The 24,127-nt window shown below is 35.2% G+C and overlaps 1 protein-coding gene and 1 long non-coding RNA gene across 4 annotated transcripts; both read right to left on the minus strand.

The window, feature by feature from the left end:
* Positions 1-338: 338 nt before the first annotated feature.
* Positions 339-23,734, minus strand: LOC147556910 (uncharacterized). 3 transcript variants are annotated; one of them, XM_086657915.1, is made up of 21 exons: positions 23,353-23,734; positions 17,430-18,122; positions 17,144-17,234; positions 16,731-16,795; positions 16,599-16,657; positions 15,562-15,959; positions 14,773-14,874; positions 14,432-14,678; positions 10,418-13,931; positions 10,147-10,242; positions 9,922-10,031; positions 9,137-9,822; positions 3,331-4,323; positions 2,704-2,852; positions 2,404-2,590; positions 2,127-2,295; positions 1,975-2,016; positions 1,777-1,834; positions 1,648-1,689; positions 1,097-1,219; positions 339-458 (listed from the first exon to the last, which is right to left on the minus strand). In XM_086657915.1, exons 2-5 carry the CDS (start codon positions 17,484-17,486, stop codon positions 16,622-16,624), a joined length of 249 nt encoding a protein of 82 aa, XP_086514041.1. In that variant the 5' UTR covers positions 17,487-18,122; positions 23,353-23,734; the 3' UTR covers positions 339-458; positions 1,097-1,219; positions 1,648-1,689; positions 1,777-1,834; positions 1,975-2,016; positions 2,127-2,295; positions 2,404-2,590; positions 2,704-2,852; positions 3,331-4,323; positions 9,137-9,822; positions 9,922-10,031; positions 10,147-10,242; positions 10,418-13,931; positions 14,432-14,678; positions 14,773-14,874; positions 15,562-15,959; positions 16,599-16,621. The 3 variants fall into 3 exon arrangements, with proteins under 3 accessions (XP_086514041.1, XP_086514040.1, XP_086514042.1); XM_086657914.1 differs by lacking the exons at positions 1,777-1,834; positions 1,975-2,016; positions 2,127-2,295; ... (13 more) ...; positions 17,430-18,122; positions 23,353-23,734 and having other exon boundaries at positions 339-595; positions 1,648-1,766; XM_086657916.1 differs by lacking the exons at positions 339-458; positions 1,648-1,689; positions 1,777-1,834; ... (15 more) ...; positions 17,430-18,122; positions 23,353-23,734 and adding exons at positions 465-595; positions 6,277-9,105.
* LOC147556911 (uncharacterized) lies at positions 5,043-6,270 on the minus strand. The gene is made up of 2 exons (XR_015233653.1): positions 5,740-6,270; positions 5,043-5,629 (listed from the first exon to the last, which is right to left on the minus strand). It is a non-coding gene; the product is annotated as an uncharacterized LOC147556911 (long non-coding RNA).
* Positions 23,735-24,127: the final 393 nt, after the last annotated feature.

Here is a 24,127-nt window from a genome sequence, read left to right on the forward strand (position 1 = left end):
TTTAAATTTTAGAAAAATAACCATCCACCCACTATTCTCTCCCTCCCACGTTTTTTTTCAGAACTCTCCCTTAAACATCCTATGATCTCTCCACATGTTCAGAAAATTAGTTACAAACCACCCACTAAATTCTCTTCCTTCCCACTTCCTACTTATTTTCACACGATTATCTCTCCACAAATTATGCCGTGGCGGAGGCATGGGTATATCCTAGTATATATATATGAACTCTTCCAAAGATGAAATTGAGTTATCAATGTCATACGCGAACATTAAAAAATCTGAAATGTAAGGTGACGAACCAACCTTACTAGCAAGAAAGAAGACTGCCCACTGTATATACTTCAATGTCGTATCAGTTGTATAAGGAACTAGTAACAACTTGGCATTTAACCTGCTCACATGACCCTTCAGGTCGCTCCAGTTTGAGCCCTCACTTCAATTGTTTGTTCAACAACCTACACTAATTCTCAAGGTGAGGCCCCATTGGGTATAACAGATGTCAATTGTTACATAAATAAATTTTTTAAGTTAGCCTGATTGGTGTCAACCATTTTCTTCTTCCCACCATCAATAAGCTCTTGACTAGGAATTGCTGAAAAGATAAACAAGAGCTAAATAAGAATTACCCTTCAAGCACCAAAATTCTCTGGTAGCCAATCTAAGGCATTCTCTCTTATTTATAGCGAAGGCAACTTAACTAGAAAAGGGAAAGAAATTGAAATTGTCCTCCAAAGAGCAACCAGTCAGCAGTTTCGTTCGTCAAATAAAACCAAATCCTAGGAATTGCATCAAGTATGACTCACTTAACTTAAGTTGTAAAACACATTAACTTTGTCGCAAAATGTGTGTTTGAGGATTGCTTGTGTTGCCTAGAAGCAATTCATGAGGTCGTATCGATCTCTCATAAACCTTTTTTGCTCCTCAGAAGGATGACCAAGTACAAGTAGGCATCGATATACAATAGATTCAACACAATGGGCTTCTTATGGAAATGTTAAAAATATCAAAATAATATAAAAATCACAAAATTGGCAAAAAGAACAAGTAAATTTATTTTACCACATCCTAAGTTCCTAATAATATAAAATCTCACCTGATGCTTTGAATATTTTCCTGGGTTGTTGGTTCACTAACCCTTGGTCCAATATCAAAGACCTCAACTCCCTTATCTTCAATGTTAGCCGTATACGTGCAGTATCACCAAATTGATCAGAACCTGTACACAAAAAACAAACAGAAGCAAGGACTTCAGGTTACGCCATAACAACAGAAAGTGAAAGATGACAGATATTAGCAGTTAAACGAACTTATAATGGAGCTAGCTTGATGAGATGATTAAAACCAAATAGTAAACAAGCTCTAAAACTTAAACCATGTAAATCCTTGTATATAGATCTAAGAAATTACTCTGGCCTTTTTAAGTATCCCCATTTATATACGGTCTTGTCAGTGCTACTGCTCTTGTGCAAGTTAACATTTTTGTCTCTTGTCTCGGATTAGATATCTTATCATGTCATAGATACAAGTAGTCAGTACCCAAATAATTGATGTATAAACATGTGGTATCATATATTTTAACAAGAAAATGAATCTCAGAGCATACAAGATAGAGTTGTGAAAGATAACTAGAAGAGTGGAACTAACTTGCGTTTTTCTTAGGGTAGCCTATGAATTTAGCACTTCGATCTGCAATGGTACAAACACGTAGGTTACTTACATAATTACTAGTACCGAAACAAAGGTACATATATTAAAACAAGTTAAGCAACTAACAAGTGACTTCTTTTTCTTCTGAGTTCAAGAGTATTCTCAGCTTCGTCAGCTTTAATTTCTGGATCAAAATATTTGATCAACCAATTTAATAAGCAAAACTATTGCTATGTTTACAAATTCGTTCAGTTGCCAAATGAAAGAGATAAAGTGAACAAGCTCGGACTATTTGACAAGATAACAAGTTTATACGTAACTTACTCGACGACTTCTACTGTAGACTAGATGAAAGCTGACACTAGCCTGAAAGGCATGCCGCAAGTTGTAAGAGCTAAGATGTGAACAAAACTTCAGACAACAAAAGTAATTGAAAGGAATAAAACGCAGAAACATGAGCAGTATCTTAAACATACCCCGCTTACACTATCATTTTCCCTGTAAAATTCTTCCAACTGCTTACTGCGTCCATTGGAGTCTTTAATCCTATCCAGCTTCCAGAAGCAATTTATGTAGAACAAGACAAGTTAAACTTCATCACTTTTACATTCTCATGGATTCATGAATCATCAACATATCAGTTCCCTGTACAGAGAGAGAGTGCATAATGTATGAGTATGCTTTTTTAATATGTTGTCAGTAATGTCTGAATAAGATTACATTGACAGTGTCTAAAGAGGTGAAGAAAGAAACCTTTGACCTAAAGGATGTGCAAAAATTTGACTGTTAAAGCAAAAACAGATATTAGGTGTTGTCTTCTCCCTTATAATCCAAATTCTTCAAACACAAGAAATATTTGTTTGGAAGGTCACAGTTGCACAAGACCTTTTAGATGGATTCTTGAATCATCAACATACCACTTCACAATGTCCAGAGGGATCTTTTAGAAAGTTCAAATGTACAAAGAAAAAAACTATTTGAGTAAAGGATATCTAATAATGTGAGCAGTTTAAACTTTACAAACTATAAAAGTTCCACGAGATGAAAACGTACTTTCTCTCAACAATAGCTGCAAATATTCAGACTTTTAACATGCTTTCATAAAACCAATAACAATTAAGGGAACGCCAAAGCTACATAGACAATCACTGAAAGTGGATATCAAATCTACAAAGTCCATTGACACGTTTGCCTGCATGAACCTGCGAATGAATGCACATGTGCGATAAGAAAAGAATAGAGTGTTACTCTGAATTAGAACCGAAAAACAAGTGCTGGAGATAATTAAACACAATCACTTGTAATGGTCGCATCGGAGAGAAAATTAAACACAACCACAAATACAAAAAATAAAAACAAACCCAGACCCTAACCCATCCCCCAAACCCAATACAAAGTTAAACTCAAACAAGCTCAAACAAACACAAACCAGAAACAGAAAGAAACTCACTCAAACTAACAGAAACACAAAGAGCCGGCAAAATAATAATTCATAAAACAAGATGGTTGTGGGAGATGCTAGACTTTTGAGTAAGTTCAACTACTATCAATAATGTAACAAACCTCTAGAAGTCTACTATACCTAGAGGTTTAGTTAGTTGACACTAAGTCGAGAATTCAACTACCATCAGTCCGTAATTCAGTAAGTTCTGTCCTTACAGCATATGTTTTGCGGCATACCTTAACTAACATAAAATCAATTAGACGACCCTAGCTGCTCTGGTACCTGGGCAGCCTTGATTCCTCCCCCATTCTTGATAGAAGGTACAAGCATATCATATTTTTAACTGAAAATTCAAAAAGACAATAACATATTTTCAGTACCAAATGCTGAAACTACACAAAAAGAAAACAACCTTTTGTCAGTTTACTCTTCAACCAAGACACAGAGAACAAGTTTAAATTACTCAGGGCATTTAATAATAGAACAAATAATTCCCCAAAGATGAAATCGGGCTGCCATATGTGCTTTTAGGATCTGAAAGACAGATTAGTTATCAGTATTATACAAAAACATTAAAAGAAATGACATGTAAGGTGCGGAATAAATCTTGCTTGCAGCTAAGAAGGGTAGCCATGGGCACTGTATTAACTTCAGTCTGGTATCAGATGTAATAGTAACTAGTACAAACCTGGCATTTAACCCCTCACGTGGCTCCAGTTTGAGCTCCCACTTAAACTTGAGCTATATATAAAACATTACTCGCTTACACTCTCAATTCACTGTAAATTCCTCTAACAGAGTACTTTGTCAATTGGTTTCTTTAATGTTATCCAGATTCTTGAATATCAACATGCAACTTCACAATGTCGAAAGGGATCTACTAGACAGTTGGCAAGACTTAAAACTGAACACTCATTTTGATTCCTAACGTGTCTCTTAGCGAGCACCAGTATGGACAAGAACTGTTAGTGGTTCAGAAAGACTAGGGTCAGATGATGGTCTTTAATCTTACAAGACACATACATTTAAAAGGCTGATTGAATCACGATTGAACGACAAGACCAACAGAGTTAAAATGTGTGTATTGATTGCGTTCTCTGAAGGCTGAAGCTACTTATGACTTCGTTTCATACCTATCCCCTTGCTCTGTAGTTCTTCTAGATTGCTGATTAAAAAAGCACTATGTGTCAAGCAAATCACTCTTTTGAACCCTAGAAACCTGCATTATCCTGTCATATACAATTTTCAATCATGAACAAAATCTTTGCTCCAAGGTTATAACTTAAAGTAACTAAAGAATGAAAATGTTGTCAATTAAAGGGCATAAACATTTGTATAAAAAAATTATTAGATTATCGATGGTAATAGCAACAGACATACGATACAAAAGATTAAATAAAATGAAATAAGTGAGACATGATTATATGCAACAATTGGAACAGAAAATTTCCATATCCTTTCATAGATTTCTATATTACCCATCTTCTAAAGTACCATCATCTTACTATAGTTATCTACCACCTCAGCACTCAGACCCTACAAAACATTTATACAAATACAAAAATCATAAGAACAAGGCTATCCACGGTATGACTTGACAACGTCACCCCATTTTTGCACTTTTTCATACGTCAAAACTCAAGGAATACTTGAAAAGTAGGATCTTCATACATAAAATGCATTATAACAACTAAAAATGAGAAGAAAAGATCAAACTTAAGGCTTTCAAGATGCTCAAATAACATTTGCAATTGGAAGTACAAAAGGACAATATATATTGGTTTAAACATACCAAGGTTACGTAAGGTGAAAATCCAAAAAACCCACAAGAAAATTATCTTTTACCATATAAAAAGCTTTTCACTTCAAACACAACCAACAAAAGTAAGAGAGTAGAAACCATTTAGAGGGTTGAAGAAGCATTTTACTCGTAAAGCAAAGCTCTATCTGTTGATACGATGCTTTCCGGTGTTGAATGTTATCCAATTTTTGCAATTTTTTGAGCTATAAAACCTCAAAAATACATGAAAAATAGCATCTTCTTCAATACATAAAAGCATTTCAACAACTAACAATGAAAAAGTATACAAGGGTCCCTCTAGTTGAACATCCAAACATCTTGAGCATATGTTAGTATCGAACAACAACAAAGGGAAACAAACCTTGGTCATAATCTGGCATAACACCATACCACAATTTAGCAATATCAGCTTAAATTGAAACTCATTGATATGCAATTTTATCCTGCAAAGATATGATATATAACTCATGATGATGAAGATGATTGCTTAAGCATATAAGAGAATAAACCAAAAAAACATGGTCTAAATTTGTGTTTTTGGAGCTTGCACCTTTAAACCCTACTTCCTTGTAATGAAAAACCTTTTAAATGTAAAAAAGAAAATACTACTAAAGTAAAGTACATCTAATAATGTAGCAGTGTAGGCTTTACAAGCAATAAAAGACCCACCAAAATGAAAACTTACCTATACTCATCCAAAGATGAAATTGGGCTGACATATGTGCTTTTAGGATCTGAAAGGTAGATTACAATATCAATATAATACAAGTACATTAAAAGAAATGAAATGTAAGGTAAGGAATCATGCTAGCAAGTAGGAAGAGTGGCCACTGTATTAACTTACATTTGTTATCAGATGTTTAAGGAACTATTAACAAACTCGCACTTAACCTACTCACTTGACCCTTCAAGGCCGTTCCAGTTTGATCTCCCACTTCAAATATTTCTCCCACGACCTACATAAATTTCCAAGGTGAGCCTTCCGTCGTTATATAAACTGTTAGGCAAAGAATTTTTTTAAGTTACTCACACCACTTTTCACTGGTCAATCACCTTATCCATCCCATCTATTTTTTTCTTCCCACCATCAACAAGCTCTTCAAAAGACATTGCGGAAAAAATAAAATGTATTCTTGAAGCACAAAGCTTCTGTCAGAGCCAGGCTAGGGTACTCTCTCATGTTTATAGTGAACACTACATAACTTGAAAAGGGAAAAACATTGATGACCTCCAAAGAGGATCCAGTCAGCAGTTTCCTTCACCAAATCGAACCTAATCCTAGAAATTGCATTGAGGCTGACTCACTTAACTAGATTTGTAAAACACATAACTTTGTTGGTAAATCTGTAAAACACATCAAATTTGTTGCGAAATGTGTCACCTAGAAGCAATTTCATCAGGCCTTATCCATCTTTCACAAATCTTTGTTGCTCCGCAAATGGATAACCAAGTTCAAGTAAGGATCAGTTTACAATAGAAACAACACATTGGGCGTCCTATGAAAATGTTAAAAATATCAGAATAATATAAAAATTAGAGAAATGGCAAAAAGAAAAAGTAAATTTAATCAATCAGATCCTGAGTTCCTAATAATGTTAATTGAAGAAACAGGCATTAAATGTTTGAGGTAGCAATTTGAGATGTAAAGACATGACATTGACAGATCAAACATCACCTGACGCAATTTGAATATGTTCATGCTCTGTAGGTTCACTACCTCCCGTGCTCCTATATCAAAGAGGTCAATCTCTTATGGCCAATGGTACCAGGTACGTGGCAATCCATATCACCAAATTGATCAGAACATGTAAATAAATACATAAAACTAGAAGCAAAGACTTCAGGTTATGCCGTAACTACACAAAGTAAAAGATGACAGATAGCACCAAACGAACTTATAATTAAGCCAGCTTGATGAAACGATCCATATGCTAAATAAGCTTCACACCTTAAACCACGTAAGTCTTTCTATATAGATCGAAGAATCTAAAATTCCTCTGACCTTTTTACGTATCCCGACTTGTATACGCTCTTATCAGTGCAGCCGCTCTTGCGCAAGTGAACATTTTTTCTCTTGTGTCGTACTGGAAGTATGGTAATGTCATAGATACAACTAGTCAGAACCCAAATAACTGATGCATAAAGCCATAAACATGTATCATCATATAGATACAAAATGAAAAGGTAACCTAGAGCATACAAGATGCACCAGTGCTGGCAAAGTACTTTTAGTTGCCACAAGACTTGCCTTATATTGGAAAGATAACTAGAAGAATGCAACTAACTAAACGCTTTCCTAGGGATATGAATTCAGCACTTCGATTTGAAATGGTACAATCAATTCAGTTACTAACAGAAGTACTGGTAACCAAAATAATGGAGAACATATAAAAACAAGTTAAACAACTAACCCAGCGACTATGTTTGGTTCCCTGAAGCTACTTATGACTTCGTTCATAACTATCTCCATGCTCCCCTTTGTCCAGGAATCTGACATAGTTCCCATAATATCACTGATAGAAGCACTCTGATTTCAGTTTTGAACCCTAGAAACATGCGTTGTCCTGTCATAGTTCTCATAATATTGCTGAAGGAGAGTCGGAGACATATCTACATGCAACAATGGCAAATGAGAAAAAGGGAAAAATAGGTTTGGAGCTTAAACCTTCAAACTCAATTTCCTTATACTGAAACACCTTTCCAAATGCTTTACAAAGGAAAAATATTGTATCAGTAAAGCCTAAAAGGACTATTTTAAACTTTTAATATTTTAAACTCATAGGAGACTAGAAGGAAAATAAGGAAATCCAAACTACAGTACCAGTATATTCCTCTTTCTTCTCATATTCCTTAATGAAGTGCTCAATGAAAGTCGTTGGTATAAGATTATCAGTATTTTCAGAATTTTCATCTTTTAGGGACTGATGCCATAGCTACACAATTTCTCTTATCGTTGAAAGCAGGCCCATAAGAGTTTTCTTATTTGTGGCAGCATTAATCTGTAAACACAACCTCATAGACAAGTCTTTCGAGCATAAAAGGAAAGCCAGAAGAAACAAAAATTGTCGTTGGGACTTGATTTTGTACCAGCAAACCTAATAGGTAACCCAGAACAATATCAATCTCCATTAGGTAACCCAGAAGAAACTACACCACTTGGAAATTGGATCTCCTCCAATTAGGTAACCCATAACAGCCCCAGTATCTTGAAGTTCCAAAATTTATCATCTTTTCCTGTGGGAATTTTTCCTCAACAACTAAGAACAGGAATCATCTTCCTTCGTTGCTGCAGGCTTGGTACCAGCAAGTACGAGTACCAAACATCGGATAAGTGGAGTTAAAATGGTTGTTAGAGAGGTAATATCACATTCCACAACACTTAATTCCAACTCCTAATTTGACACAAAATATGATCCATACACCACATATAATATAAAAATCTCTAAACGATACGAATATCCATCTTATCTTGAAACAAGTACAATAGCGTCTGCAAACACATAAAACAAACACACAGATAGACAAATAGAAGGTCCAAACTCCACCACTATCTAAAACACAACCACCAATCAGACACAAATAGCAACAAGAACGCAAATAGAAACCAAAATTGAACACCAATACCAAGACAAACAAACACACAACTAGACAAACGCAAGCACCAAAATCCAACTATAACACAAACACTACCAGCAATGGAACATAAACAGCATCAGAAACACATACAGGCGCACAAACGAACACTTATACCAACACAAACAACAAATATAAACACGAAAACCAAACACAAACACAACCACAAACACCAAACACAACCACATCCACGACAACAAACACATAGAAAAACAAATCCCGAGACAAGCATTAATACAAACACAAATACAAACCCAAAAACGAACAGTTGTACGAACACAAACCAACATACAAACCCAAGCACCAAACTCCAAGTCTAACTCTAACACAAGCACCAAACTCCAAGTCTAACTCTAACACAAGCACCAATCAGATACAAACATGAACATGATCACAAATACAAACGCACAAACAAAACACTTATACCAACACGGCCAACAAATATAAACACAAACAAAACACAAGTACAAAAACAAAACACAACAACATTCACGACCACAAACACAAAAATAAACCCAAAAACACACAAATAAACTCATTTAAGCTAATACAAACGGAAGAAAAAAAACAAACGATTGAAAAAAAAAAAAGTTCTGTTTGACACTTACATTTGAATCAGGAGAGTCTAATTTGCTCACATTTGAGAATATATTCTCATAAAACTTGGTATCCTTCTAGTTGTACGTCGTACTTTAGCTCTAGTTCCCCTAACCACCATACAACCCATCAGACATTTTTCCTTGCACAACATTTCTCTTGTTTTTCCAGCATGCTTTCTGCAATTATTGGTTAGAAAAATAAATATGTGTTACTAGGATCAATCTCACGAGTTTCTTTATATCCAGTTCAGTTAGATCAAGATCAGCCTGATGGATATATGCTTATGGGCATCTATAAAATGCCTTCACGTTCACATTCTCAAATTCTAATCATGTTATAAATAATAATGCTCCTGAGGACATCTGTAGTTAAAAAGACAAAAACCTATTAGAACATGAATAATACTAGATAAACTTAGCTGCATAGTTAACAAAAAAGAAAGGAATTAACAAATTAAATGGAAAGATTTGAAAGGTTGAAGATCGATCAGAATTTGTTCAGCAACTGAAGAAAATTAAGAGCATGGCCAGCGATAGCCTGCATTCAAGCCCAAAACAACAAAGATGAGAGAGGAAAAATACGTTATGAGATCGGAGAATCAAGTGTTATTACATAACCTAACAAGGAGATGATCAACAACAGACAGGATATCAACACATTTAAAGAATACTTGACTGTGGAGGCTCACTTCAATCTGTAAACAAGAAAAAGGAAAATGTAAAAAAGAAATTGAGTTACCGACACTCGCGAAAAGAATCTGGACATAGAATTAGTGATTGTGATCATCAATTACCACAGAAGAATAGATTGGTGATCCCATTTGCAGTAAATGCTGAAGTAATTTGTCCAATAGAGTACGGCTATAGCCGAAACAGCAGTGCTTTCGAATTTCTCAGTTGCTTGCTGGTAATGATATAATAATATATTAGTTCTAGTTTAAGTAAGAGAAGCCTTTTAAGATTAAGAACCCGTGGATAACAAGAAAACATGTTATGAAATGACTTGCTTATCTGCTCACATGAGTGTTAACATTGTCTCATAACAGATGTTTTTATGTCAGCTGCAATCCCAAGACGAAATGACCACAACCACTTTGCAAGATCAATCACTGAAACTGTATTAAGATATCAGTACAAGATGTTCATCTTCTGACTGTGTCATTAAATAGAAGTATTTCTCTTACAATTTAATGGGTGTGTCCTCTTGAGTATCATACTAAGAAGTAAGAACCCCATTACGAAACACTTAATAAGAAAAAAGTACTTAAAAGATATTGAAACTGTACTCACTTCAGAAGAAAAATATGGAACAGCTACAGCAGTATAGACTGACCCAGTAACGACACAATAAGGAAACACAATAAGGAAGTGTTCCTTATTTTATGTCAAACTCTAAAATCTCAGATTTGCGAAGAGCTTTAATTACAGCATTGTCTCCAGTACATCTCTGAGAATCAAAAAAGTTGAAACCAATATGCTCTCCGTTCCTAACCGGGATTGAAAACACCAAATGGACAAATATATAGTACAATACACAAGGGCTGTAGCACGACTAATAGATCACTGAAAGAACAGGGAAGCAATTAAAATTTAAACTCATAGGAGACTAGAAGGGATCTAAGGAAAACCAAACTATAGTACCTGTATCTTCCTCTTTCATCTCATAATTCTTAATGAAGTGCTTAACGAAAGTCGTTGGGTTAAGATTACCAATATTTTCAGCATTTTCATCTTTTATGGACTGATGCGATAGCCACACGATTTCCCTTCTCGTTGAAAGCAGTCCCAGCAGAGTTTCCGCTTTGAAGCAGCATCTACCTGCAAATACAATCATATACAGAAATCTTTCGAAGATAAAAGGAAATCCAGAAGAAACGAATATTATGTTTGGAACTTGATCCTATACCAGTGAATCTAACAGGTAACCCACAACAGCATCAATCTCCATACCGGAAACTACACCACTTGGAAATTGTATCTCCTCCAATTAGGTAAGCTACATCCAATCCCAACATCTTGAAGTTTCGGAACTCATCATCTTAAGTCTGGTGAGAAGTTTTCCTAAAAACAACTAAGAACAAGAATCATCTCCCCTCCTTTTTGCGGGCTTGGGACAGGCAAGTAGGAGTAAAAAATTTGGGATAGGTGGGGAGTTGAAATAGTTGTTAGAGAGATAATATCAAATTCCAAGACATTTAATTCCAGTTCCTAACTTGACAGACACAACACTATCCATAAACCACATCTGAAACAAATATTAATGCAAAATCTCGACATGAAATGAATTTACATCCCATCCTGCATCAAGTACTATAGCATATGCAACCACATACAACAAACACACAGGTACAATAAAGACTCCAAACTCCAAACTCAAACACTAGCTCTAACACAACCATCAATCAGACACAAATACAAACAAGAACCCAAAGACTAATAAAAAACGAACACTGACACGAACACAAACAAATACACAACCACACAAACACAAGCACCAAACTCTTACTCTAACTCAAACACAACCACCAATAAAACACGAACAGCATCAGGAACACAAATACATACATACAAATGAACACAAACAGTACACATAAGCACCACACCAGACACCAAAAATAACAACATCCACGCCACAAAACACATACAAACACACAAAGCCAGAGACCAAACACAACAACCGATCAGATACAAACATGACCAGGATCACAAATACAAATGCACAAATGAACACTTATACGAACACGGAAAAAAAACATAAACACAAAAACCAAGCACAAAGCGCAAGAGGACTACAAAAAGACCAAGGGGTAGTTTAGTTCTTTAACATGCAATAAAATTGAAATTTATTTGAGAATAAATGGCCGTTGAGATGCAATATCATATATGTAACTACTGGTTTTGTGAAATGTCCATTTCAGCATAAAATTGCTCTAAGAGATCTTTTACATAAGTATTTAATTTTAGTTTAGTTGTTTCCCTTTAGAGCTTGTGGTCTTTGAGAGGTATTCTACTTCTTAATATTTTCTTATACAGACCATCATCATGAAAAATGATTACTTTTCAAGCTTAAGTGCTTTACAATATGGCATCCTCGATATTAAACTAAGTTTCACCTATTATGCGGCGACTTATTACATATTGAATCTCATTATCTGGAATTGTGTCACATAACCCCAGAGTGAAACTCCAAACATATTTTAATCCAAAAAGACCAAAAAAAGCAGAATTTGACGTAACAAACGGAAAAATTAACAGAAACAAGAGGCATCCATATCACTTCTCCACTGGCGGGACTTCGAAGTTCGAAGATGTTTTTGCAAGTCATATTTCAGCAAACCCCCAAACATGAACCATGGGTTGCTTTTAACTAACCCCCTCTACATTAATAGTTAATTGAGTTTACCTTCTAAAGTCTAAGCTTATATCAGCGCACGACGTGCACAAGGTTAATAGAAATATATGAACTAAGAAGAAGCAAAATACAAACACCAATGTCATAAAAAGATTAAATAACCTGTGACCAGAATAAAGGAAATCTTACCATACGGCAGTGTGAGTTTTGAATCCACATCTAAGTATGTGGGAACATAGCTCCCAGTACATCACAAAGCAAGTATAAAAACACCGTGGTAATTTGAAAAGGTAGTCTTATTACCTTTTCTGAAACACGCCCTTCACTTAGTGAAGTCACACCGGTAAGTAATTGCAATCTTGAGAAGGTTTCACAACACATCAATGAATAAAATCTATGGTATTACAAAAAACGAAAACAAAGTCCAAAACACCCACAAGAAGATTGTATTTTACAATACAAATATTACTTTTTTCTCTTCAAACACAACCAACAAAAGTAAGACAAAGGTTGAAGAAGCACTTTACGCTTAATGCAACAGCTCTATCTATTGATACGATGGTTTCCCGTGCAAGACTTGACAATGTGATTGCAATTTCGTACTTTTTCATACTTCAAAACCACAAGAATACATGAAAAATAGGATCTTCATCAACACATAAAAGCATTTTAACAACTACTAATGAGAAAGTGTAAGAAAAAAATCAAATTCGAGGTTTTCAAGATGCTCAATAAACACTTACAGTTGGAAATACAGAGGGACAATGAACATTCTTTTACAAGTTTGAACATGCAAGATTACAAGGGCTCCTATAGTTGAACATCCAAATGTGTTGAGCGTATGATAGTACCCACGCCAACCAAAGGAAGCAAACCTAATTATTAATCTGACATAGTGCCATAGCAGAAACTAGCAAATATCAGTTAAAAACAGAACTCATTAGTGTGCAAATATAAGAGTATAAACCACAAAAACATGGTTTGAGTTCGTCGTTTTGGAGCTTAAACCCTCAAACTCAATTTCCTTGTACTGAAGAAGCAATTCATCAGGTCGTATCGATCTTTCACAAACCTTTTTTGCTCCTCGGAAGGATAACCAAGTACAAGTAGGCATCGATATACAATAGATTCAACACAATGGGCTTCTTTTGAAGATGTTACAAATATCAAAATAATATAAAAATCACAAAATTGGCAAAACGAACAAGTAAATTTATTTTACCACATCCTAAGTTCCTAATAATATATTAATATTGAATGACAAAACAGGCATTACATGTTTGAGGTTACTATTTCACATATAAAGAAAGTGACAGATCAAATCTCACCTGATGCTTTGAATATTTTCCTGGGTTGTTGGACCCTTGGTCCTATATCAAAGACCTCAACTCTCTTATCGTCAATGTTAGCCGTATACGTGCAGACGTGCAGTGTCACTAAATTGATCAGAACCTGTACACAAAAAACAAACAGCAAGGACTTCAGGTTACGCCATAACAACAGAAAGTGAAAGATGACAGATACTAGCTTGATGAGATGATTAAAACCAAACTATAAATGAGAGGGAAGAAAGGCTGACTCACTTAACTAGATTTGTAAAACACATAACTTTGATGGTAAATCTGTAAAACACATTTACTTTGTTGCTAAATGTGTCACCTAGAAGCAATTTAATCAGGCCTTATCCATCTTTCACAAATCTTTGTTGCTCCGCAAATGGATAACCAAGTTCAAGTAAGGACCAGTATACAATAGAAACACCACATTGGGCTTCTTATTAAAATGTTAAAAATATCAGAATAATATAAAAATTAGAAAAATGGCAAAAAGAACAAGTAAATTTAATTAACCAGATCCTAAGTTCCTAATAATGTTAATTGACAAAGCAGGCATTAAATGTTTGAGGTAGCAATTTGAGATGTAAAGACATGACATTGCAGATCAAATATCACCTGATGCAATTTGAATATGTTCATGCTCTGTAGGTTCACTACCTCCCGTGCTCCTATACCAAAGAGCTCAATCTCTTATGGCCAATGGTACCGGGTACGTGGCAATGTAAAGAGGGATCTCCTAGACAGTTGCCAAGCATTAAAACTAAACCGTCTCTTTGATTCCTAACAGTGTCTTTTTGTGATCACCAACGGTGGTCTTTAATCTTACAGGACTTGTACATCCAAAATGCCAATTTCATCCTGACTGAACAACAAGACCCACACATTTAAAATGCAATTTACTAATTTCATGCCCTGAAGGCTGAAGCTACTTATGACTTTCTTTCATATGGTCATACCTATCCAGCTGCTCCCTTTGTGCAGGAAGCTGACATAGTTCTCATAGAGTGCTGATAAAAGCAATCTGCTTCAAGGGAATTGCTCTTTTAAACCCTAGAAACCTGCAATATCCCGTCATATACAATTTTCGATCATGAACAAAATCTTTACTGCAAGGTTTTAAGGTCAAGATGCTCAAACAACATTCACAATTGGAAATATAAAAGGACAATATATATATATATATAGGTTCAAACATACCTGGGTTCCTTTAGTTGAAAATCCAAATATGTTGAAAACTAAGTCCAAAACACCCAAACACCCAAAACAAGATTATTTTTTTATGTTTTACCATACAAAAATTATGTGTTTCTCTTTAAACACAACCAACAAAAGCAAGACACTCAAAATCATTGAAATGGGCAAAAAAACAGTTTGCTCGTAATGCAACAACTTTATCTGTTGATACGATGCTTTCCCGTGTATGACTTGACAATGTCATCCCATTTTTGTACGTTTTTATACTTCAAAAAACCACAAGAATATATGAAAAGTAGGATTTTCATGAATCCATAAAAGCATTTTCACACCTAACAATGAGGAAGTGTCTTTCAACAAAAAAAAAACAATGAGGAAGTGTCAAAAAATCAAATTTGAGATTTTTAAGATGTTAAGAAAACACTTGCAATTGGAAATACAGAGAGACAATAAATATTGGATTCTATTCCAATAGACAAGGGTTCCTCTGATCGAACACCCAAATCTGTTGAGCATATATTAGCACCCAACAGAAACAAAGGGAAGCAAACCTTAGTTATTAATCTGACAAAACACCATTGCCGAATTTAGGAAATATCAAGCTTGAATCAGAACTCATACATCTGCTATCTTAACCTACAAAGATATGATATATAATCCATGATTGTTTAACCTTATAACAGAATAATCCACAAGAACATGGTCTGAATTCGTCTTTTTGGAGCTTGCACCGTCAAACACTCAAACCCTTATTTCTGTAATGAAAAACATTTCAAAAATACGAAGAAAATTTTTATTTAAGTAAAGAACTCTAATAATTTGAGCAGTTAGACTTTACAAACCATAAACTTCCGCGAAATTAAAAAGTACCTTCTCAGCAAGAGCTGCAACAATTCAGATTTGTAAACATGCTTAAACAACACCAACGGAAATCAAGTGGATGTCAGAGCTACATAGACAATGAAGGAAAGTGGATTTCGCCAAATCGTCAAACAATAAAATTGGATTTAAAACCTATGCAGTCCAGTTTATATGTTTGTGTGCATGCATATGTGCAGTAAGAAAACGATCGTGGGCATCTCTCAGCAAGAACCAAAAACCAAATGCTGGAGATAGATAAACACAAACACTTGCAGTGGTCGTGTGAACGAGAAAATTACACCCAAACACAGATACAAAATACAAACAAACACAAAACCAAACCCAACAATACAATCCACAAGCAAACTCTAACAAGCTCAGCCAAACACAAAACATAAACACAGAGAGAAACTCACTCAAACTAACTTACACACACAAAGAAAGGCCGACAAAAATAACAGTTCCCACAACATGACATATGGTAGTGGCGTAGTGGCGTAGTGCCGTAGTGGAAGATGTCAGACTTGAGGTGATGATTCTCAGAACTCTATTATGTCATAAATCTATAAAAGTCATTTGTATCTAGAGCTTTAATTACTTTACCATAAGTCAAGAATCCAAACTATCATCAATATGTAACCCTGTAAGTTCTGTCCTAGCATATGTTTTTTGCAGCATCCTTAATTTTAACGTAAAATCAATAAAATGGCCTTAGCTGCTCTGGTACCTGGCCTGCCTTGATTACTCTCCCTAACAATTTGCATTCGCAACACAAGATACTTCTAACTGAAAATTCAAAAACAATCGTATTAACTTCAGTCTGGTATCAGATGCCTAAGGAACTACTAAATCTACTCACTTTGCTCTTCAAGGTAGATCCAGTTTGAGCTATCACTTCAATTGTTTGTTCCACAACTGCACATCCTACATTAACTTTTAAGGGGAGACCCCACTGCTTATAACAACATTTACACAAAGAAATGTTTTAAGTTAACTCAGACTATTTTCGACCGTTCAATAGCCTGACCCGTCTTATCCAGTTTCTTATTCCCACCATCAATAAGCTCTTCATTAGACATTGCTAAAAAAAAAAAGTGGATTGAAATTAGAACGTATTCCTGAAGCACAAAGCTTCTCCGAGGGCCAGTCTAAGGAACTCTCTCTTATTTACAGCGAAGACAGCCAGTGAGCAATTTTCTTCATCAAAGCGAACCTAATGCTCGAAATTGGATCAAGTCTGATTCACTTAAATAAAACTGTAAAACACATTACCTTTGTCACCGAATGTGTATTGGAGTTGCTTGTGTCGCCTAAAAGGGTTCATCAGGAAATATCCATTTTTTTGCTCCTCAAGTTTGGATTGCTATAGAATAAAGCACACACAATAGGAAATTTTAGAAGTATCAAAATAATAAAAAAAAATTAGAGAAATCGCACAAGAACAAGTTAATTTAATTAACCAGATCCTAAGTTCTTAATAATATTGAATGAAAAAACAGGCATTAAATGTTTGAGGTTGGTATATGATATGTAGTGACAATGACAGATCAAATCTCACCTGATGCGATTTGAATATTTTCCTGGGTTGTAGGTTCACTACCTCCCCTGCTCCCATATCAAAGACCTCACGCTCTTAAGGTCAATGTTAGCCGTATACCTGCAGTATGACCAAATTGATCGGAAGTAGTAGACCAAAAATAAATAAAACTAACCATAGTGAAAGACGACAGATAGCAGCAACCAAACGAAATTATAATGGAGCTAGCTTTATGGACTGATTGAAACCCATATGGTAAACAAGCTTCAAACCTTAAACAATGTAAGTCCTTGTATTTAGATCTAAGAATCTAAAATTCCTATTGCCTTTTTAAGTAGCCCAACTTGTATACGCTCTTACCATGCAGCGGCTCTTGCACAAGTTAACAATATCATGACAAAGAAACAACTAGTCAGTACCCAAATAGCTGAGGCATCAACATGTAGCATCATATAGATATAAAATAAAAGTAATCCCAAGGCGTACAAGATAATTGAAGAGTGAAACTAACTTACGTTTTTCTTGGGGTAACATATGAATTCAGCACTTCGATCTGCAATCGTACAATCACTTCAGTTTCTTACAGAAGTACCGGTAACCAAAAGAAGGGAGATCATATATTTAAGCAAGTAAAACAACAAACCAACAACTATTTTTTTCCTCAATTAAGAGGAATTCCCAGCTTCCTCATTAAGGGGAATTCAGCACTTTCATCTGCAAGACTGCAATTGACAGTGTTAGCATTGTCGATAAACCGAATTTAAGACACAGCACGAGATATATTCAAATTAAGGAAGAAATTAATCTTAAGTCTTAACTATGCATAAAAACGACCTAACTAATTCAAAGACTTCAAGAACATAACACCATCGATAATGAGTACTATTCAAGCTTAAGTGCCTTACAATATGACATCCTCGGGTAGTAGAATAAGTTTCATCTATTATGCAGCATCTGTTTTTAGACTGAATCTCGTTATCTGGATCTATGACTAAAATTCCAAACATTTGCTTAACACTACAATTAGCATTTTCGGTTTAGGAAAGCCTCACATAAACTGTTTAGCATCATTGATTGCTAACTCGGGAGCTACAAATTCAATTAGGCAGAATAAAAAATGGGACTGCATTGGGATCTATCATATAGTTGGCTTTGATAATATGATAACCTAACCAAATTCTGACCGACAATATGACAACTAACTTGATTGATTCAACATAGAACAGAACACGCAACCCAATCTCCTCGAGTTGACAACACTTGTTAATTCTGTCTTTTGTCGAATTTATGGTATCATGTGACAGGTGAACTGCCGTTGGAAAGGAGGAAGGCCTAAGTTTGGATAATGTCGCAACCAGAATTTGTGTGAAAAATAGTGAACTAACCAACCTGCTGCAATGATATGTGTTTTGTCCATCCAAGATTTTGGTAGTTGTAAATATTCCAAGGCGTCTTTGGGAGTTGCAATGTCCCCATCTATCTCAGCTAGTAAACAGTGAGATCCATCCTCTCCTCGTTTCTCTCAGACTTCCACTGGGATTTAGTGCACGTTTCTCTATTCAGTTAACAGAGTTAGAAACCTTCCAATATAAGGAGGTTATGATCAGTGGCAAACCTAGAAAATGTTTTTTTGGGGGGCACTTTTTAGTTATAATAAATCATAAATAATTAAAAATCAAATATTGGCAGATTGTGGAGTTACATTACTAATCTATGCTAAAGTTACTGTATTTATTTGGTCATAAGTGAATTGTCTCAACATCCCTATGTGTGGTTCAAAACAATGACCATTAATAATCTCAATATCAATAATTAATCGTACACACATTTAAATTATATAAAAAGAATATGTAAAATTTCTTTGTAATAGAATGAGAGACCTTTGTATCTTAAAAGAAATAACCACGAAATGCGTTCTTTATAGGAGTTAAGGAAAGTGAGTGTAAAAGGGGGAGAGAGATCGAGAGAGAAGGGCAGTTTCACAAAATACATCGGTCAGAAACAATAATAGAAAGAAACTGAATGATAAAGAGAGTATAACTAGGGAAAAGAAATAACTCTTACAGAGTTTTGGTGGAACCTTAGCAAAGGAAAACCCAAATTTGAATTTGCAGGGACCAAGAATAAACTGGTCAGAAATATGGAGCAAGAATATATTAATCCAAAAAAACCAAAATGGAGAATTGACCGAGGGGAATCGAACGCCAAACCTTCAGTACAGACATCCTTTCATCGCACCAGGAAGCCATGCTTTGGCTTCTGTTGACTTTTATATTGCAGCTATACCTTAAAAGAATCACTATAGCCAGTAAGAATTTTAAACCATGAACCTGTGGGGGCACGTGCCCCCACACACCCCTACACATGGGTCCGCCCCTGGTTATAATCAGCAATATAATAGACATAAAATTTTAACAATACACATGCTTACCTTAGATCGAAGATAACCTCCAAATACTAGGCGTCTAAGAGTTGTTTCTTCTATTATTGAGCCTAAATGTGTGCTAGCTTCCTTGAGGTAAACAGATTGCATTTATCGATAGCATATTTGCCAAAATCAAAGAAAAATATCAACAACATAAAACCGCTCATTATTCTCTTAACAGTAATCAATTCTAGATCTGCTCAAACTCAAGGTTTACCTTAAACAGTTATGGGCATCTTCTATTGCAATTACAAATGAAATAAGTGTTTTGTTCATATACGGTATACCCCTTCAAACTTAAAAGGCCTACATACCACCAGTATATGATTAGGAACTCTTTTTATTACTTGTGAGTTATGAGGTGTCTTCTTCCCACAAACTGCTCATGACTTTGTTCCATATAACTGTGAAAGTTTTGCACCTTCAATCCCTTGCTTGTTGAAACCTGTAAAGCAATCTAAAATTCAGCGAAAATTTTGACAAAGAGACGCCTCTTCTTGGTGTTATCAGAAGTTATTAAACGTGTGATCAAATGTTCCACGTAAAGATTGGAATCGTGGCCAAAGCATGCAACATTATGTGATAAAATACAATATCAAACTTATTTTTTGGCCATGGATTAACTTGAAATAAACAGCGATTAACTGGCGTTAAGGCCCTCAATAGTATCTACTACATAATTCCCCATCTGCAAGTAGCACAAATGGAACGTTCATTATGTCTTCTGCTGTATTCTCATAAAAGATTATAGGACAAACTTATCCAACACAAACTTAGTAGAAGAAACTTATATAAATTTTAAAATCAATTTGAGTAGTGAAAAATTCATTCCAAGCGTAGTGACCACGGGAACGTTCATTATGTCTTCTGCTGTATTCTCATAGCCTATATCTGGATAAAAAAGAAAAGAAAAAAAACATGAAAAGAAAGGAAGAAAGAAATTCAAGAAGATCAAAGAGAAAAGAAAAGAGTGTCAAAATACTCTCAAGGGGCAATAAAGACTGGAAGAGTGATATACCTGGATGCAATAACTAAATGCTTATTCCGGGCATAGATGCAACACTTAAAATAATCTAAAAATGATAGATCTGAACCCATGTATGAGAGCGTCGAGAGTAACTTACTTTCATGTATGTCCGGAATAAGCATTTAGTTATCCAGCTTAAACATACCCTGCGGACACTCTCATTTTCTCTGTAATTCCTCTAATTGCCTACATTGCTTGTTGGTGTCTTTAGTCTTATCCAGCTTCTACAAGAAATTTATGTTAGAAAGCGACAAGTTAAAATTGATCACTTTTTTACTTCTCATGGATTCATGAATCATCGACATATCAGTTCCCTGTGGAGAGACTGCATTAAGAATATGTTTTTATAATATTTTATCAGTAATGCGAGAATATGATCACATTGGCAGTGTCAAAAGAGATGAAGAAAGAATACCTTTGTCCTAAAGGATATGTGAACAGTTGATTGTTACATAACAACATATATTAAGTTTAGTCTTATCCATCATAATCCGAAATCTTCATTGAGGAAACTTTTTGTAGATAGTCATGGTTGCTTCGGGCTTTTCATGGATTTTTGTCTCTTGAATCATCAACATACCACTTCACAATGTCCGAGGGATCTCCTAGACATAACACATTAGCAAAATTCAGCAACTATATGATATACAACTCATGATGCTCAAGAATGACTGTTTAAGCATATAAGAGAATAAACCACAAGAACATGGTCTAAATTCGTCTTTTAGGAGCATGAACTTTCAAACCCTATTTTTCCTTGTAATGAAAAATCTTTCAAAACAAAAGTACAAAGAGATGTATTTTTGAGTAATGTACATCTAATAATGTGAGCATTGTAGACTTTACAAAACCATAAAAGCTCCACGAAGTGAAAAAAATACCTTCTCAGCCAGAGCTGTGCCAGGACTCAGATCTGTTAACATGCTTACATAAAACCAATAGCAATTTAGTGGCTGTCAAAGCTACAAAGACGATCAATAAAAAAGGATTTTGTTACGTAGTCGAATAAAAGTGGATTTCGAAGCTATGCAGTCAATTTACATGTTTGTGTGCATGAATATGTGAATGAATGCACATGTGCGGTAAGAAAATGATAGTGAGAGACTCTCAACAAGAACCAAAAACCAAGTGCTGGATATATTTAAACACAAACACTTGTAATGGTTGTGTGGGCGAAAACTAAACACAACTCAAAAATACAATACACAAATAAACTCAAACAAGCTCCAATAAAGACGTATTCATGGAGCACAAAGCTCCTATGGGAGCCAGTCTAGGATTGGTTAAAGCGAAAAAACTTAACTTGGAAAGGGGAAAAAATTAAAAATTTACCCTCCACGAGCAACCAGTCAGCAGTTTCCTTCATCAAATGGATAACCAAGCTCAAGTTTGAATTGCTATACAATAGAACCAACACGATGGGCTTCTTATGAAAATGTTAAAAACATCATAATAATATAAACATTAGAGATATGGAATGAACAAGTTAATCTAATTAACCAGATCGCTCGATCTGCAGAAGACAAGACAGATAATAGCGAAGTATATGAATATAGCTTCCACTTCACATTCAGGTAATATCCCAACAGGCAAATGAGTAAAAAGAGTACTGGATACTTCTAATTAAAGAGAACAAAAATGTCATAGAAGTTAATATTTATTTCACTCTAAAATCAAACTGGCAGCATAAACCTTTCATATACATGAAACCATGCGAACAGCTATATACCTGAATTTGAAAAGCAAATCATTTCCTATTAACTCGCAAAGTATCTGCTAAAGTTAGGGTTGTGATAACTTACCCTAAATGGTTTTCGGAGAGGATGTTCTATGCCAAAGTGTAGGTATCACGTAAGATTTCATGGTAACTAGATTAAGATTTCATGGCAACTAGATGTAAGATATCATGGTAACTGGGATTTGGGAACATGATTTACTTGAAAAGGAAAAAAGGGTATGTCAATGTTCTTTTAGCTAGTAAGAGCCATCTAACCATATCAAACTGTACCCTTCACAATCTTAATGAAGTTTCGCTACCCCTAATCCTATTAGAAGATGCAACAGAGTTCTAAAACAAAATGAAAATAAAATCATCTGTTCTCCTTGGGGGTTTTCAAAATGTAAATAAAACCCTAAATTTATACCAATCCAGCAGCCTTCTCATATGCATAGGATCGACCTAATTAACTCAAAAAGGTTAAAGATCAAAGACTTCAGGAAGCATTTAATGTTATGGATGAAAAACAGATTCATCCACCAAAAACACAAACAAAACGAATTAGGTTTGATGGTGTTAGGGCATGAAAGAGCAACCTGATTCTTTCTGGCTGAGGTAGTCGATTCTTCTTTCATCGATGCATGAGTTCTTGATTTTGATTATAATGATTTAAATTGTTTGAAGTATTACCCTTTTAAAAGAAAAATCACCAATAACTCTCTCTCTCTCTCAAAACAAATTAGGTTTTGAAGGCGTTAGGGCATGAAAGACCAACCTGATTCTTAGAGTCTGATCGGTTGACGATCTTTATCAAGATTCAAGAATGCGGACTGAATTTCGCACTTCAAAAAGCACAAATGCCTTAGGGCATGGAAGTATTTCTTAGTTGCCGTTGTAGTAATTCTTCTTCCACCGATCGACAATCTCGATCAAGTTTCATTTTGTGAAATCAATTACTGGAAGTTTTAGAAGAAATCAATTAGAAGATTGAGCAAGATATTATGCCGTGCCGTTGGAGAGAAAGGCTGATTTTCGGTTCAGGCCTTTCAATCTCAGCCGTTGGGACCAGATTGCTTAAGATATTATGCCGTTGGAGAGAGAAAGCCTGAATCCCATAAAGAACCAAACTCTGTTGCTCTTCAATCTCATCCGACGACTAAAACGGCCGAAAATCTAGATGGAAGTGAACCTTCCTCCGTCACTTTCCCTTTCTTTACCTCCGCTTTGGCTTTGCCCATTTACAAAGCTATGATGAAAAAGAGTTTTTTTTTTTTTTTGATGAAAGTATGATGAAAAAGAGTTTAAAAGGCTGATTTTATTTTATTTCATTTTTGTTGGAAGAATTGTTGACTATTTTATTTTTATTATGGGATGGTACGGACCAGCCTTCCGGGCTACTAGTGATATTGTCCGCTTTGGCACACTTGGGCTTAATGGATTTAAAAGGCCTCACTAGGGAAGGGAACTTAACCTCTTAAGAAGAGCACCACACTCCAGTCTCCCACCAATGTGGGATTGCTTTACAACACACCCTCTCAAGACCACATCAT

Source organism: Eschscholzia californica, unplaced genomic scaffold (assembly GCF_041429995.1).
Source record: "Eschscholzia californica isolate CP2 unplaced genomic scaffold, dmEscCali1.0.p SCAF_2, whole genome shotgun sequence".
Lineage (NCBI taxonomy): Eukaryota > Viridiplantae > Streptophyta > Magnoliopsida > Ranunculales > Papaveraceae > Eschscholzia > Eschscholzia californica.

Excerpts from the sequence above, each read along its gene's own strand:
- LOC147556910 (XM_086657914.1), bottom strand. The coding sequence starts at position 1,750 with ATGTACCTTTGTTTCGGTACTAGTAATTATGTAAGTAACCTACGTGTT. Across the intron at positions 1,220-1,647 it reads CTACCCTAAGAAAAACGCAA|GTTCTGATCAATTTGGTGAT; the intron begins GTTAGTTCCACT and ends TTTTGTGTACAG. Across the intron at positions 596-1,096 it reads GAAAATATTCAAAGCATCAG|CAATTCCTAGTCAAGAGCTT; the intron begins GTGAGATTTTAT and ends TTATCTTTTCAG.